The sequence below is a fragment of the Sesamum indicum genome, linkage group LG6 (assembly GCF_026168435.1).
Source record: "Sesamum indicum cultivar Baizhima isolate 11 linkage group LG6, ASM2616843v1, whole genome shotgun sequence".
In the NCBI taxonomy this organism is placed as follows: Eukaryota; Viridiplantae; Streptophyta; class Magnoliopsida; order Lamiales; family Pedaliaceae; genus Sesamum; species Sesamum indicum.
The window spans coordinates 27,878,746-27,893,637 of NC_142662.1; the positions used below are offsets into that span (position 1 = coordinate 27,878,746).

General features: G+C 37.9%; 2 protein-coding genes across 8 annotated transcripts; one reads left to right on the forward strand and one right to left on the reverse strand.

Moving 5' to 3' along the window:
* Positions 1-184: 184 nt before the first annotated feature.
* LCD (Pyridoxal phosphate (PLP)-dependent transferases superfamily protein) lies at positions 185-3,542 on the reverse strand. The gene is made up of 2 exons (XM_011081172.3): positions 2,012-3,542; positions 185-491 (listed from the first exon to the last, which is right to left on the reverse strand). Exon 1 carries the CDS (start codon positions 3,381-3,383, stop codon positions 2,016-2,018), a length of 1,368 nt encoding a protein of 455 aa, XP_011079474.1. The 5' UTR covers positions 3,384-3,542; the 3' UTR covers positions 185-491; positions 2,012-2,015.
* A 1,021-nt stretch (positions 3,543-4,563) lies between these two features.
* AGY1 (Albino or Glassy Yellow 1) lies at positions 4,564-14,612 on the forward strand. Of its 7 annotated transcripts, XM_088881686.1 has the most exons (20): positions 4,571-5,175; positions 5,466-5,538; positions 5,849-6,055; positions 6,858-6,960; positions 7,066-7,246; positions 7,560-7,778; positions 9,502-9,615; positions 9,738-9,851; positions 10,453-10,620; positions 10,747-10,922; positions 11,288-11,354; positions 11,449-11,595; positions 11,731-11,826; positions 11,954-12,022; positions 12,157-12,258; positions 12,332-12,583; positions 12,682-12,749; positions 13,442-13,559; positions 13,798-14,037; positions 14,239-14,612. In XM_088881686.1, exons 1-20 carry the CDS (start codon positions 4,774-4,776, stop codon positions 14,374-14,376), a joined length of 3,054 nt encoding a protein of 1,017 aa, XP_088737812.1. In that variant the 5' UTR covers positions 4,571-4,773; the 3' UTR covers positions 14,377-14,612. The 7 variants fall into 7 exon arrangements, 6 of the variants coding, with proteins under 6 accessions (XP_088737812.1, XP_020550416.1, XP_088737813.1 ...); XM_020694757.2 differs by lacking the exon at positions 6,858-6,960 and having other exon boundaries at positions 5,849-6,039; positions 7,067-7,246; XR_016065938.1 differs by lacking the exons at positions 12,682-12,749; positions 14,239-14,612 and having other exon boundaries at positions 4,564-5,175; positions 13,798-13,938.
* The last annotated feature ends 280 nt before the right edge of the window (positions 14,613-14,892 follow it).

The window sequence follows — 14,892 nt, forward strand, 5'->3', positions numbered from 1 at the left end:
CAGTAATTTAATAGCCTTGTTTTGGAACGGACTTCATTGCAAATTATTCCATAATATCCACAGCAGGTTTACTAAAATACTTGTCTTCAGAGTGATTTTCAGAAAAAACAACACACCACTTTTTAGGACATCGGCATTTTCGAAGGTAAAACCAACCGAGTGCTGGGGTCTTCGAGATCCCACATGCAATACCAAGAAAGGTAGTATATCACTGCTTAATTTGCAAGAGGAAAGAAAATAACAATAGTTACAGATTTATTGTCAAGACCGGTACATGTAGACAGCGCAAGGCCCATAAACTAGGATGTTAGCCTCTAGTTGTTAAATCTCACACTAGAAACATCAATACTTCCAGTTTTTGCATAACACTCTTTGCTTGCCTATTCAGTGGCATCCTCCAAAATTCATCATCCTTGGGGGCAAACCAGACACACAAGAGCATGTCAAATGCAGTTTATTCATCAGAACAATCCCCAATACTTTTCAACAAGCTGCAAAAGCAAAGATTATCGTCAGTCAGATGGATGTTAAGCCCCTACTGTAGCCGACAACCAACCCCCTCCATTCCTAATAATTCAAAAAGCAAATTATACATCCTAAATTAATTATTTTTTTCACAGGTGCTAAGTTGGAAGAGACTGAAAAAATCAAATCCAAGTTTACTGATGAGTGTTTGCAACCATATATTTGGAAAAGAGGGAGGAGCTTACAAGCTCCAAATCCAAGAGACAGAACAGAACATCACCATTTATATTAGAAAACCTCCCAAGCTCCCCTAGTCCAATCAATAATATGACTGAAATATCTTGTTACAGAGTAACCTCATCACAAAGAGAAAAAAATGGCTCCACTTGTGCCCTTGACTCATATTGCTTCAAGACCTAGTAACATTACGCACATTCACTTCATTGAGCATCTTGTTCTTTGATGGCACAACCTCACAAAGAATCAAGAAACCATTTCCAGTAGATATGTGGGAAATGGGAAGGCTAAGAAGAAAGGGAGCTAGTTGAAGTAAGGGGAGAAGAGAGTGGTAGCAGAGAGGGGAATCTACTAGGTTTAAAGGGCTAAGAGCATCTCCGTCTAAACAAATTGAATTTTGGAAGCATTGTGCCCATTTGTCAACTTGATTAAGTTCTATTGAATTTTAAGAATCCAGATACTCTAGCCAGGTGACAAGACAGTACCAGAATCTAAACACAGCTATCAGTAATATGTGACTTAAAAAAGCACAAAGGTATGTGATTGGATTTTCTAGTGAAGCAGACATCTCGGATATAAAAGAAATCCAAGTAGTAATTTCAAATTATTCCTTTTTCAACCCAGTTTTACCACTTACGGATCAGAAAAGAAAAATGCAGCTAAGGTTTCTGTCCTTTCTGTTGGTACTAACCTTTGCATAACCAGCAAAATAAAGTTGAGGGGATAGAATAAGTATTCATCTCTTACATCATTCCATTCAATTCACCTCCAAATTGGTAACCCTATGTGATCAAGGTACATGAAATTAAGATTCTCAAATTATGCCTGTTAAAAGCTATCTATAAAATCATCCATTCAAGCATCCACAATGGAACATGTCACCATGCTAGACTGAGAAAATCTGGTGCTTCGATTCTAAATTCATGTCTGTTTACTCCGATAAAGAATTTACATGACATTTCCTCATACCACTCCACACACTTTTCATTTATAAAATTAACTAGTAGAATAAGATCTGAGCTACTGGGAGCTGATTATCAAACATCAGCAGACATCCATATATGCTTGGCAAGAAAAGAGACCAGTCACGGAGTCACCAAGTAGAGTATAAATCATAAAGGCCTTTTTATCATCATTCTATTTATCCTTCCAGTCGCCTGAAATATATATATGTGTGTGTGTGTGTGTCAACAAGAAATGCACTTCCCATGTTTTACTACTTCTGCATAAAATATATTGCTCATGCTTCAAATAGCAATTATTTCTCACATAGTATTACAAAAACTCTCTTCATGATTCGATGACGCACCTCCTCATTCTCGCTGAAGCATCTTGCAAGTCACTCCATCATGGACAAGCTGAGTAATTGCGTCTCTTAACCTGACATAATCATCAAGAGTATTGTACACTTGATGAGAAATCCGGGCATACCCAGTTACACAGCCATCCCCATCCGTGGCTCCAATGTGCCCATCTCTTGGCATCTGATAATATATGGGTACTTCAACACCAAAATGATCTCTCAAGTGTGATCTCAAGTTCAGTGCATCATCGTCACTCAAAATTCCCAACCTTGAAGGCAATCCAACCATAGCCATGCTTGGACACATCTCCGGAGGTGAACCAAGATTTGTTCCCCAAGCTTTGGCCAACATTTGGCCCATCTCCACAACTTTGTCATGGTTCCTCTTCCGAATACCCTCAAGGCCTCCTTCAAACCTATTCGTAAATTCAAAAACTTCAGGAATAACCAGCTGAGAGCTGTAGTCCCGTGTGCCAATCCACGCGCTCTCAATGGCCAGTCCATTCCCATATTCATGTGACACTACAGGGTGGTGCAAATCATGCGATAAGGGTGACTTTCGACAGTACAAAAAGGCAACGGAAGGAGGACAGAAAAACCACTTATGCAAATTGCTAACATAAAAATCAGCCCCAATTTCCTTGACATCTATATGAACATTACCAATAGCATGGGCAGCATCTACGAATACACGCTCCACACCTTCCTCTCTACAAATCTTAACCAGTTCACGAGCAGGAATTACAACACAAGGCATTGATGTTATATGATCAATTATTGCTAACCTCACTTTCTTACCATTGGCCCTACCCCTAGCCAAGCCTTTCCTAAACTCAGCTATGATTTCTTCATTGGAATTTACAGGGAAGGGCAGGTGAACCACGATAACGGAGCCGCCAGCTCGGGTAACATAGGCCTCGATGGACTTCTTAACAGCCTGGAAAGCGCAGTGGAGCATGACAACAGCATCACCTTTCTGGAAACGACCTTCGGCGAAGGCCCAGCCAACATGCTGAAGAACAATGGCAGCAGCAGTGGTGGCATTATCTACGATGGAGACCTCATCTACGTGGTCGGCATTAATGAGGTCTTTGATGATGGAACGGGAGTGGATGATTTGGCGCTGGAGGTGGTTGAAGAAGAAATCGTCAGGCTGACGCAGGAAGCGGAGCTGCCAGCTCTTCTGGGCGGCGATGATGGAAGCAGGACAGCTGCCAAAACTGCCGTTATTGATTCGGGCGATACCGGGCTGGTGGTGGGCGAACTCCTCCAGAATTTGGGAATCGGTTATGAAGGAGAGCTTGGGCTTCTTGGGGACGTGGCTGTTGTCGCCGTTGGAGGCGGCTCGAGGGTCTTCGGGGCCGGCAGGAGGATCCATATGCAAAAAGGAAGATTAGGGCTAGGGTTTGGAGCCGGCAAGTTTACCGTTCAGGCGTGTCTGATTTCATTGCGGTGGGGGCCGTACTAAGTTGGGAAAGAGACTCACAATTAGACGTGTCCTTATCTTGTGCAGCCAAATGCGTACGCGATTTTTCACCCACTAAGCTAAATACGTTATGTCCTTCTTACTGCATCAATACAAATATCACAAAATTCATACCTCAATATTATTTTTTAATTTCATTTAAGAAAAGGCCACTAATGATACTTGGAATTTTAATTTTATAATCTTTAATATTTAGTTTTCATTTTATTTAATCAATCGAATACTATATTCTAGTTGGTTAATTATATTCACAACATTTTACAATATTAAGTTTTTATAATTAAACAAGAAACAAATTTTATGAACTCTAAATATCTGATGTTGATCATAATGATATTTTCAACTTACAAAATTATTATTTGAATAGTGCAATATTAAAAAATTTGAAACTATCAAAACTAATGATGCAATATGACAATTTTCTTAAGTAATTATAACAAAATAAATATAAATAAAAAGTATAAAATTTTGTAATAATCAATATATTATGAAAATTTTATATGCAACCCCTGTTGTACCTCCCAACTAAAATAATGTGTAAAAATATACTTAAGTGGTACGGTATTCATTTAGGAAACACAACCACAAAGAAAAATTATCATTTACTACTAAACTGTATTCAAATTAGTTTACATGTTCTTAAACTTGTGCACCTAGCAACATTGTCTTCTTGAATTTGGAATCCCTCTGTTGGGGGCTGGTGTTCAAGATGCAATAGACACGCATTTTATCCATTCAAATAATCAAATTAAAGTTATTTTCATTCAAAATATTAATATCTACTATGTTTTAAAGTCTATTTTTTTTTTATTATATGAAAATCTAATATATTAACCATACAAAGTACAACCCAAATAATACAACACTCACCGCCTTTGACGACCAAAATTGTAATGCTGTTTCTTAAAACTGTTGAAACCATATTTGATCACAGTGATTTTCATAAAACAAAATTAAAGTTATTTGTGTTTTGAAACCACATATGCAACAGTTTTTGTCTCCTATAAAACCAAATATATCCCGAAATGCAATTTGGAATAACTAAAAGTGTTAATTATTAGGTTATAGTGTGAGTGTGACGTGGTCTTATCCCCCCAACACCATCCTCTCCTATCTTTTCTGTGAATTTCAGACCTCATCTCTTTACCCCTTAATTCTCACACAATTGAAGCTGAAGCCGTGCGCCACCCCAGCAGCATTCAGCCAACCCACGCATCTCCTATTCTCTCCCAAATATACATATTAATACTCCGCCTTTTTCTTACTTCTTCCGCAATCCACCATGGCAGCTGCACCGCCAGTTGCCAGCCATCGTCCTTCCCTCAGCCTCCCCCTCCTTTCTCCCAAATTCTCCCTCTCCCACTCTACCAATTTGCTGGACTTCGACTTTCTCATTATCCCCCCCAAACTAAGGAGTATTGCTGGAAGATCGAGAGTTCGAGCGCGTAGGAGATTGTATGCCGGTCCTGGTCCGGTTGCGGCATTGGGTGGACTCCTTGGCGGGATTTTCGGCACTGGCACAGATACTGGAGAGTCCACCAGAAACCTCTATGCTACCACCGTTGCGCTCATCAATCAGATGGAGCCTGAGATTTCGTCTCTCTCCGATTCCCAGTTGAGGGAAAGGACCTCCGCGTTGCAAGAACGTGCTAGTCGCGGTGATTCCTTGGACTCCCTTTTACCCGTACGTCCGCTCATCTTCAATCTTAGCAGCAAGTTTTTTCTCTACCCAGAACTGGTTGCTATTGCTTGTTTTTCAGTATGCTTCACTTTTCCAAGCATGGGAAGTCGTTTAGTTTGATGTCCGGGAACTGGTTGGAAAACCGTATACCGTTTTGAAAGTCTCAACCCCTGGCTGCTAATTCTATAGAAACACTAAAAAGTTTCTTGTGATTTATCTCTGATTACTAAAATTAGAACGTGAATAGAGTCAGCTCTTACGGCAGTCCCATCTGCTAATTTGTTTTCTTGCAGGAAGCATTTTCCATAGTGAGAGAGGCTTCTAAAAGGGTTCTAGGCCTTCGGCCGTTTGACGTACAATTAATAGGTTTGTTCTCTACTTGGAGACTTATCAATCTTCGATGTCTTTTTTGTTGACAAATTAGAGTCCAAGTGTATACCTGTAGCCATCCCCCGAACACCCCAATGGTTACTTTTTCACACTTGAGGTGTTAGGTTCGAAACCCATTGCACGCATGTGTGATGAGCGGGCGGCCGCCTGTGTTTAAAAACCTCATCACACACATTAATTGCCATGTTTTTAAAGTGGAAAGGAGGGAGGTGGCAATTTTGGCAAATGCACAAATTTTCTGGTGCTAACTGTTCCTGACTCCTTGCTCTTCCTGCATGCTGCATAGGTGGTATGGTTCTCCACAAAGGAGAAATAGCTGAAATGAAAACAGGAGAAGGAAAAACACTTGTTGCCATATTGCCTGCTTTTCTAAATGCATTGGTTGGGAAAGGAGTTCATGTTGTTACTGTTAATGATTATTTGGCTCGACGAGATTGCGAATGGGTCGGTCAAGTTCCACGTTTTCTTGGATTGAAGGTTGGCTTAATTCAGCGTACGTGTTGCACATGACTTGTTCATACCCCACTACTGGAAGGCAGCTTATAGTTCCTTCCATTTACATCAAAGATTTTGGCTTTAATTTCATGTTTTTGAGTAAGCATACTTCTTGAAACACCAGTAAACTGGTTGCTATCATTTCTTAATTCTTTTGAACTTTTAAGTTCCTAGACCTAACCTGCTCTTGCCAATTTATATGGTATAAATAACAATCATTAGGATTTGAGGTAAGCCTTAGCTACAACAGCTAATCCCACTAATTAATTCATGCAAATACTGTTTCGCCCCAAACTGAAGCTTAAAAACATGTTGTGGAGTGGACAGCCGTGCATAATATCCCAGTTGTATTACAAATATAAATTGCGCACAACTCTTAAACATCCTGCAGAAACATGCTAACTGGGTTTATAATTTCACCTATGATGCAGATAGTATCTGTTATAGAAACTGTTTAATCCACAACCACCTTATCTACATGTGGTCAATTCAAATGTCGTACTAATAGATCATACTTGTTTGGCGATTCATTTTGCAATTTCAAGTCCTCATGACACCTGGCCTGGTGATGCTTCTCAACATATTTATGTTTTTAACCCAGCTCATCAGAATTCATCCTACATGTTCAAGAAACTATTCTTTTTCCTCCCCTTCTTCCTCCTTTTATCTATCTCATTTCCCGCCTCTCTTTTCTCTTCTGTTCTAGCGCAGCTTGAAGTGCATGCTCCAACATTCTCTTCTTTTAGTTTCTTTCTATTCGAAACAGTGACTACCCTCTGACATTTAGTTAATGATGGCAGAGAATATGACAAGTGAACAAAGGAGGGAAAACTACCTATGTGACATCACATATGTTACAAACAGTGAGTTGGGCTTTGATTATTTAAGAGATAATCTTGCCACGGAAAGTAGTTCTTTTGCTTTGTAAATATTTTTATAAATCTATTCGTATGCTTACTGAACGTATCGGTGATGCATGCTTGTCTGAAATGGTTTGTTGATCTTACAGAGCGTTGATGAACTTGTCTTGAGGCCTTTCAATTACTGTGTCATCGATGAGGTTGATTCTATTCTCATTGATGAAGCAAGGACTCCTCTCATCATATCAGGATCTGCGGAAAAACCAAGTGATCGTTACTACAAAGCTGCTAAGATTGCCTCGGCCTTTGAGCGAGATATACATTATACTGTAAGAAACTCAAGTTACTGGAATAATTGTTTCTGATGTTTAATTCACTTAAAAGAGAACCAGTCTTAGGTTATTGCTTCCTGCTCAGCTTGTTACTACACAAAATATGAGGACATAAGTTATTTTGGTTTGAGTGAGCAATGTTACTCAAATGTAATCAAAACCCATTATAGGTTGCAAATTATTAGTGGACAAGAAGTATCTACAGTATCTGTTCGTCATGAAGAGATCAGAATACACCATGATTGGTTCTATGTTTTAGCTAGAGATGAGATATAACAACTTTTGACTAAAACTATTATAACTTATGCAGGTAGATGAGAAACAAAAAACAGTTTTACTTACAGAACAGGGTTATGCAGATGCTGAAGAAATTCTGGATGTAAAAGATTTATATGATCCAAGAGAGCAATGGGCATCGTACATATTAAATGCAATAAAAGCTAAGGAACTTTTTCTTAAAGATGTAAACTATATAATCAGAGGCAAGGAGGTTCTCATAGTGGATGAGTTTACTGGACGAGTAATGCAGGTAAGTCTCATGCTTTTTCTTACCCAAGAGGGTAATGTACATTTTTCTATGAATCTCTCTACTTCTCCCTCTCTCCCATCACACTCCACTGTTATCTGCCTATCTCACTCTATTTCCTTTTGTTTATAGCTTGCGTGTATGTTGCATGTGGCAGCTTTGAGCTTTTATTTCAGAAATTTGTGTGTAGTTGGTGATTGGTTTGCTCAATTGTTGTTCTTGTGTCTTAATTGTTATCTTATGGTGGCCTAGTCAATGACATAAATTTTTGTACTTTCCATAGCATAAAGGGATAACTAATAACTATCAACAAAGTCCTTGAGGTTTAGTCATATTATAGCCTACACTCTGAATTTTTGGAAATATACATGATTACGTTCAGATCCCTGTCATATAAGTTCAAACTATGGATTCTCCACCACTCCTTTTCCAGCTTCAAACTAGATGATGTTGGCCAAAAAAATCAATGTTATTCTAGAAGCACCCTCTGACTTTTGCTTCTTGGTTTTGACCTGTGTTAATGGTAAAATAATGCTTTCCCCACGTGTGTAATTCACATGTTTATGGCATAGTTTGTAATTTTCACTTACCATAGGGTGTCTAGATTTATGGCATAGTTTGTAGGCTTATTACTTCTTCTTTTTGTTTCTTTTGTCTTTTAGATAATATTACTCTTTATTTCATTTTTATTCTTAGTTTCTCTTTGTTTTTCATTTTATGTATAATGATTCAAATTTTATGTATTGCTATTTAGCTACTGTAAAATAATTAATAATCTAAATTAATGAATAAAACTTTAAGTATTTGACTAACTAAATTTTGGTTACATATTTAATTAATCAAGCAAAATAAATTTTTAAAAATAGATTCTTCTTTTAAATTTTCACCTGATTAAAAATGAATTAGTGAGTAAGTGAATAATTCAATGTTATTAAATATATGAAGAATCAAGTAATATGTATAAGGGAGAGAGATGAGATGAAAGGGGATGGGGGTTTATGAAATTGGAAACTTAAGGAGTACATTTGTACATTCAACATTTTATGTTTTTGGCTTCTTTTGGCCGTATTTTGAGTGGAAAAGAAGTTTTTATTCTCCTTTTGATTACTTTATCATCCTACAAATGGCTGATTAGTTGCATGTAATTCTCGAAAATTGAGAATAAACTGCATAAGTAACAAGACTTAGTGTAAGCTCTCGGATACAAGGATCAACCATGGCTGCTTTCTGCATTTTTATGAAGTATAACCATGTTTGTTTTTTACTTCATTCTTATGATTCTAGTGGTATTGCAACTTTATAAGGTACTGTAAGACGGGCTTATATGTTGTTTTATTATAACTTATAACGGATCTTTCTTTTAGTTTGTTTCTTCGTCAGTTTGTCATATCATTAGTAACTTGTTTGTTTTAAAATAACTAATTGCGCATTACTTGTGACTTCTTATATTGGTTTTAGTTGGATTACAATCACTGTAGGCTCTTGATAGTTTTTAAACTTGGCTGATAATCACAAATTTGCTAAATGAGATTCTTTTGAAACTTCTAGTTTTATTCAGATTCTAAGAACCAAATTGGGTTATTTGAAAAGTTATTCTTTCTGCTGGTGGATTTTTTACATTTTCCTGTTATGATTTTTTCTTTCACATTCAATTAGAACATGAGTCTTCTAGTTATTTCCTCCTATTTCTGAGAATTAAATGTAGAGTTGATTACATTGTTCATAGGGGCGACGTTGGAGTGACGGACTTCACCAGGCAGTTGAAGCAAAAGAAGGCCTGCCCATACAAAATGAAACTGTGACCTTGGCTTCAATTAGCTACCAGAACTTCTTTCTTCAGGTTTGTGTATCATCTTCAGTAATTTGTGCAGATGCAGATTGTAATTTATGTGTGTATGGTGGGGCTAGTCCTTTCTCACTACTGAAGTTTTTTCTGATGTTTGACTTTGATGGTTGATGTAGTTTCCAAAACTTTGTGGCATGACTGGCACTGCTGCTACTGAGAGTGCAGAATTTGAGAGCATATACAAGCTGAAAGTTACAATTGTTCCCACAAACAAGCCCATGATAAGAAAGGTTCATTCCTGTGCATGCCTTTGCATCATGCAAGTGATGAATCTTTTTGTTGCTTTTGTATTGTTTGGGCTTAGATTTCAAAACCTAGGAAATGAAAAGGATTTGGAAAATGTCTCTCCTAGGAGGGATGGAAGAAGGGAGGGACAAGAAAAGAGAAAATCTGAAATGAATTCAAACCAGTAACTTTTCATTTAATGTGATATTAGTTGCAAATAACATTGAAAAAATTCAGAACATAGTTTCTTAATCTCATGATTTTTGAAGTTTGGAATATAGTGAAAAAAATGCACTGGAAGATGAGAGGGGAGATGTGATTGACACAACATGATTTATTGATTCTGCTCTTTAAAACCACATTTTCCTTGCATGTGCAGAAATCTAGGTGATATGTACCACATCGCTGTAATTTTATGTTAGCATGCAGGTGTTAGGTAATTAATTTTTTTTTTTTTTGGGTGGGTGGGTGGTAATTAGCAATCATAAAGAAAAAGAATAGGTCTGCGGCAAATGCTGCCCCTTTTTTTCCTTCCCATTTCTGTCTTACTTCTTGCGTCACAATTAAGAGCTTCTAGTAACTTCTACTGTTTCCCACACCCCAAAGGATGAATCAGATGTAGTGTTCCGAGCAACTACAGGAAAATGGCGAGCAGTTGTAGTAGAGATATCTCGGATGAATAAAACAGGTCGGCCGGTGCTTGTTGGTACAACTAGTGTTGAGCAGAGTGATGCATTATCTAAACAGCTACGTGAAGCTGGAATTCAGCATGAGGTTAGCATAACATCCTCTGATATTTTACATTTTAATGATTCTATTTTGTTACAATGATGATGCAAAACTTGTTATCTTTTTTCTCTTCTACCGGAGGAACATCTACTTAACACGATATCTTTAAAGGTTCTGAATGCAAAACCAGAAAATGTGGAAAGAGAAGCTGAAATTGTGGCGCAAAGTGGACGTCTTGGGGCGGTTACAATTGCAACAAACATGGCTGGCCGTGGTACTGACATAATCCTTGGTGGTAATGCAGAATTTATGGCGAGACTGAAGTTACGAGAGATGTTGATGCCAAGGTATCTCCTCAGCCTTGACCTTACAACGTCGAAATAAAAGTGATATTTGTATTAATTTGATGAATACACACATACAAGCACTATCCTGTTATTTATATTTTAAAAAGGATCCATTAGAATCCTTAACTAATTCCAAGCAAAGTTGCCTTTCTGATCTATATGCAGAGCATGCTTGTATATGAAGCTTTATGTAAAGACACATGCTCAGTTAGATGGGGTTGGATAACTGTGTTGCAATTTTAAGAGAAATGAGATGTTTTGGTGCAAAGGCAACACCACTTTACAAGAAGCATTCTAAGAATATGCAAGATATTTATTACCCATTTTATGGTTTACATTGTCAATGACTGATTAAAGTGATGCAGAGTTGTAAGGCCAGCTGAAGGAGTTTTTGTTTCTGTAAAGAAACCTCCTCCAAAGAAAACATGGAAGGTTGGAATTATTTAATGTATCTGGATCTTGTTTCATCTTTTCTGTTGTCTTGTGCATCTTCTGATATTGATTCATGGAATCAAATTCCTTCCAGGTTAATGAGAGCCTGTTTCCGTGCACACTATCCAATGAAAACTCCAAATTGGCGGAGGAAGCCGTACAGTTTGCTGCCAAAACATGGGGTCGGAGGTCATTGACTGAGCTTGAGGCAGAAGAGTGGCTGTCATATTCTTGTGAAAAGGTGAAATTTGGTAACAGAGTGGGTCCTTACAAGCTGAAGCATGATTTGACTGCAGTTGGAGGATAAATTGGGCAGGCATATGTACTTGCTCATATAATATTTAGTAACTAATAAATCTAAAATATGAATATCTAGGGACCTGTTCAGGATGAAGTAATATCAAAGCTGCGCAGTGCATTTCTGGAAATTGTTAAAGAATATAAGGTTTACACGGAGAAAGAGAGGGAGAAGGTGATGTTCCATAAGTTTCGTCCTTAAGGCAATTGTTGGCTTCTCTTTACTCTTTAGGATGATTTCTTTTTGGCCCCAAAGAGTTATTTGTCTCTTTTATTTGATTTTATTTAATTGGCCGTGATAGGTTGTCTCAGCTGGTGGGCTTCATGTTGTGGGTACAGAACGTCATGAGTCACGCCGAATTGATAATCAGGTTTACTTTATATCCTCCTCATGTTCAGGCATGATATATTGCCTCATTTGTGAAGAGAATGTGGTGCTTCATTAACTTTTCTGTTTTATCTGCCTTCCATTTCTTCCAATTCTATGTTGTTAATGCGTGTGCAGCTGCGTGGTCGTAGTGGAAGACAGGGAGACCCGGGAAGTTCCCGATTCTTTCTTAGTCTTGAAGATAACATTTTTCGCATATTTGGTGGAGATCGAATTCAGGTATTCTTTGGCTTCGAGCATTTTATTCCTGTTAATATGGTAGTAAAGAGGTTAATGCTATTGTTGCATCTAGGGTTTGATGAGAGCGTTTAGAGTTGAAGACTTGCCAATTGAATCCAAGATGCTGACAAAAGCACTAGATGAAGCTCAGAGAAAAGTGGAGAATTACTTTTTCGATATTAGAAAGCAATTATTTGAATACGATGAGGTTTTGAACAGCCAAAGAGATCGAGTATACACAGAGAGGAGGAGGGCCTTAGAATCTGATGATCTCGAATCCCTCCTAATTGAATATGCTGAATTGACAATGGATGATATACTAGAGGTAACAATCTGCTTGATTCTGTTCTCAGTCATGTGTTCTTGATGCTTTGGTACACAACGGCTGTAATATTTGTTTGTACTTCTCGATAATGCATATAGGCAAATATTGGTTCTGATGCTCCCAGGGAAAATTGGGATTTTGAGAAGCTTATAGCAAAACTTCAACAGTAAGTTGAATCCTTCACTTCTGCAATTATGCAAAGCCAGTTTATTGCTTCATTTTAAAGTTTGTCTTACCAACTAGCTAACACTGTCCTTACTTCTGCCACTTATGCGGCCTCGGGTATCCTGGTATGTGTCAAAAGACGCAAAAAGTGTCTGGCTTTGTTGCAAGTCTTGTTACACTGTTCATTTATAAATTTTTCAATTAAATCAACAAGTGGGTTATCACTTACTTGGGCAGATTCTAATTCCGATCTTTCATCTTGCTTTGGTCCCTTTCAAGGGAATGTCTTGGGTTATACATACCTCTTGATGGAAATAGCTAAACCAACTCCTCCCTTCATCTTGTACACTTAGAGAAACTTCCACTCCAGCGGACCTATTTTAAGTATTTAAACACTCATGGAATACTCCAAATATTAGTCTTTACTGTTGCTTTCTTTCCTTTCATCTACTGTTGAGATCCTGAACTTTTGTCTTCCTTCATCTTTATTTGCACCAGTAGGAATAGCACACTACCGAGTTTGTAACTTGGTGTCTCGCTAACTGAAGGTTATACAAATTGTCCATAGACATAAGCCCTTTCTTGCTGAACCATGTAAATCTTTATCTTTTTGTGTATTTCTAGTTCTTTGTTGCTTTTCTCAACAGAGACCAGACTATTTCAATAATAACTCTTTCTTTTGCTTCTTTGTAGGTATTGCTATCTTTTAAATGATTTAACTCCTGAGTTGTTGGAAGGTAAATGTTCCACTTATGAGGAGTTAAGAGATTATCTTCACCTTCGTGGACGTGAAGCATATCTGCAGAAAAGGGTTAGTTCTCTGTTGTGGGGGCCTTCTAGCCTCGTTTGTCCCAAGATGACATGACTCTGTAATAACCAGCCTAGTCAAGCATACTATTACTTGTGTTATTAAAGAACTGTTTATATGCTATTGGCTTTATCTCAATTTGAATAAGCAGAGAAGATTCGACACATGTTTCCAGTTGCCTTGTAAATGTGTCTCTTTTATTCTCCTGTTTATGGATTATTGTTCCTCTCTCATGCGCCAGGAAATAGTGGAGAAAGAGGCTCCAGGTTTGATGAAAGAAGCAGAAAAGTTCCTAATATTGACCAACATTGATCGATTATGGAAGGAACACCTGCAAGCTTTAAAGTTCGTTCAGCAAGCTGTAGGTTTACGGGGATATGCACAGAGGGATCCACTCATTGAGTACAAACTTGAAGGATACAATCTATTTGTAGAAATGATGGCACGGATAAGAAGGAATGTCATATATTCTATTTACCAGGTATTGTTGAATCGTCATATTTTATGCCAGTATCACTGCTTTCACCCTCCAAGTGCAGGGTACCATGTAAAAGGATAAATGGCGCATCATATCTTCCCCCTCTTCCCACTCCATTGAACATTCCCTCTGCATTGCCTGCTTCAAGGTACTCCCATACACAGACTGATAGCAACTCTAACCATATCTCTTGGATGTTGTCAGTTCAAACCTGTCTTGGTAAAGGAGCCAAACAACGTGGAGCGTGGGAAAGAAGTTAAGCTCAACACCAGTGGAAAGGAAAGTGATTATAATATTCCTGATCTACCTACCACGCCCTCTTCATCAACTGTTGGTCAGTAAATCCAGAATTTGAGTCAGAAATATAAGCTGTACTATTAGTTGTATAACAGATTGTGAATAAAGTGTAGAAGGTTGCACCGAGAAGTGTTTCGACAGTTGTATCAATGTAATTGAAATGTAGAGGGATGTGGAAAATCGAACGCAGAGGGAACATAGTGCTATCCGCTTTAGTTGTTGAACTTTTGCTTTTGCCATCTATTGCTAAATCAGATGAGGTCTATAGATTAAAACCGAAACATACTGGTAATGCGAATGCATGGTGGCCCTTCTATTGTAGGGATGAATTTCCTTTGTGCTTTGCCTGGCATAAAAATTTGGGGAGACAGAGCGGGAATGACAAATGTGTTGGTGGGTAATCCATTTTTGTTGCCTGTTCAGAATTCTGCCAGAAAAACAGGGTTCAAGAAATTTAGTTAAGGGATCATAAATGTGGATCAATGTCTATTCTTGGACTAAGTTATCAAGTACAATGTAGGAATAGAAACATGAGATGTATGAGCATATTTTGATTTTTTA